Source organism: Chaetura pelagica, unplaced genomic scaffold (genome assembly GCF_000747805.2).
Source record: "Chaetura pelagica isolate M959 unplaced genomic scaffold, ChaPel_1.0 scaffold117, whole genome shotgun sequence".
Taxonomy (NCBI): domain Eukaryota; kingdom Metazoa; phylum Chordata; class Aves; order Apodiformes; family Apodidae; genus Chaetura; species Chaetura pelagica.
In genome coordinates this window covers 152,790-153,116 of record NW_009954185.1, presented here as the reverse complement: position 1 = coordinate 153,116, position 327 = coordinate 152,790, and the positions used below count along the sequence as shown (strand labels likewise).

General features: G+C 47.7%; 1 protein-coding gene across 1 annotated transcript in view; it reads right to left on the bottom strand.

The window, feature by feature from the left end:
- The window catches only part of CECR2 (cat eye syndrome chromosome region, candidate 2), a 45,069-nt gene that overhangs the window by 22,948 nt on the left and 21,794 nt on the right, over positions 1-327 (bottom strand). The window contains exon 5 of the mRNA XM_010002994.1: positions 204-308. Within this exon, the coding sequence (XP_010001296.1) occupies positions 204-308 (105 nt within the window). The remainder of the gene's footprint in view (positions 1-203; positions 309-327) is intronic.

The following is a 327-nucleotide window of genomic DNA, read 5'->3' as shown; positions in this document are numbered from 1 at the left end:
CCAAACTTGCCTTCCAGCTCAGTCAGAATTTTCTTTGGAGAGTGATCAAAGCACCCACCAAGTCTGAGCTTGCCTCCCTTCAGAGATGCATTGAAATTATGGCTGCATGGTATATACATATTGGGGGAACCCCAGGAGTACATTACACTTCCCTCTGGGAACATATGCATTTTATGTCTATTCCAGGAACAATCTCTCCATACCTCAGCAAATTTTCTTCCAGTAGTTTTTTCTGCTTTGGGGGTCGCCCTCGTCTCTTGCCCGTTTTCCCAGGAACGGTTGGGGTGTTTGTCTGCCCCCCACAACCCCTGCGAAATGGCAAAACCA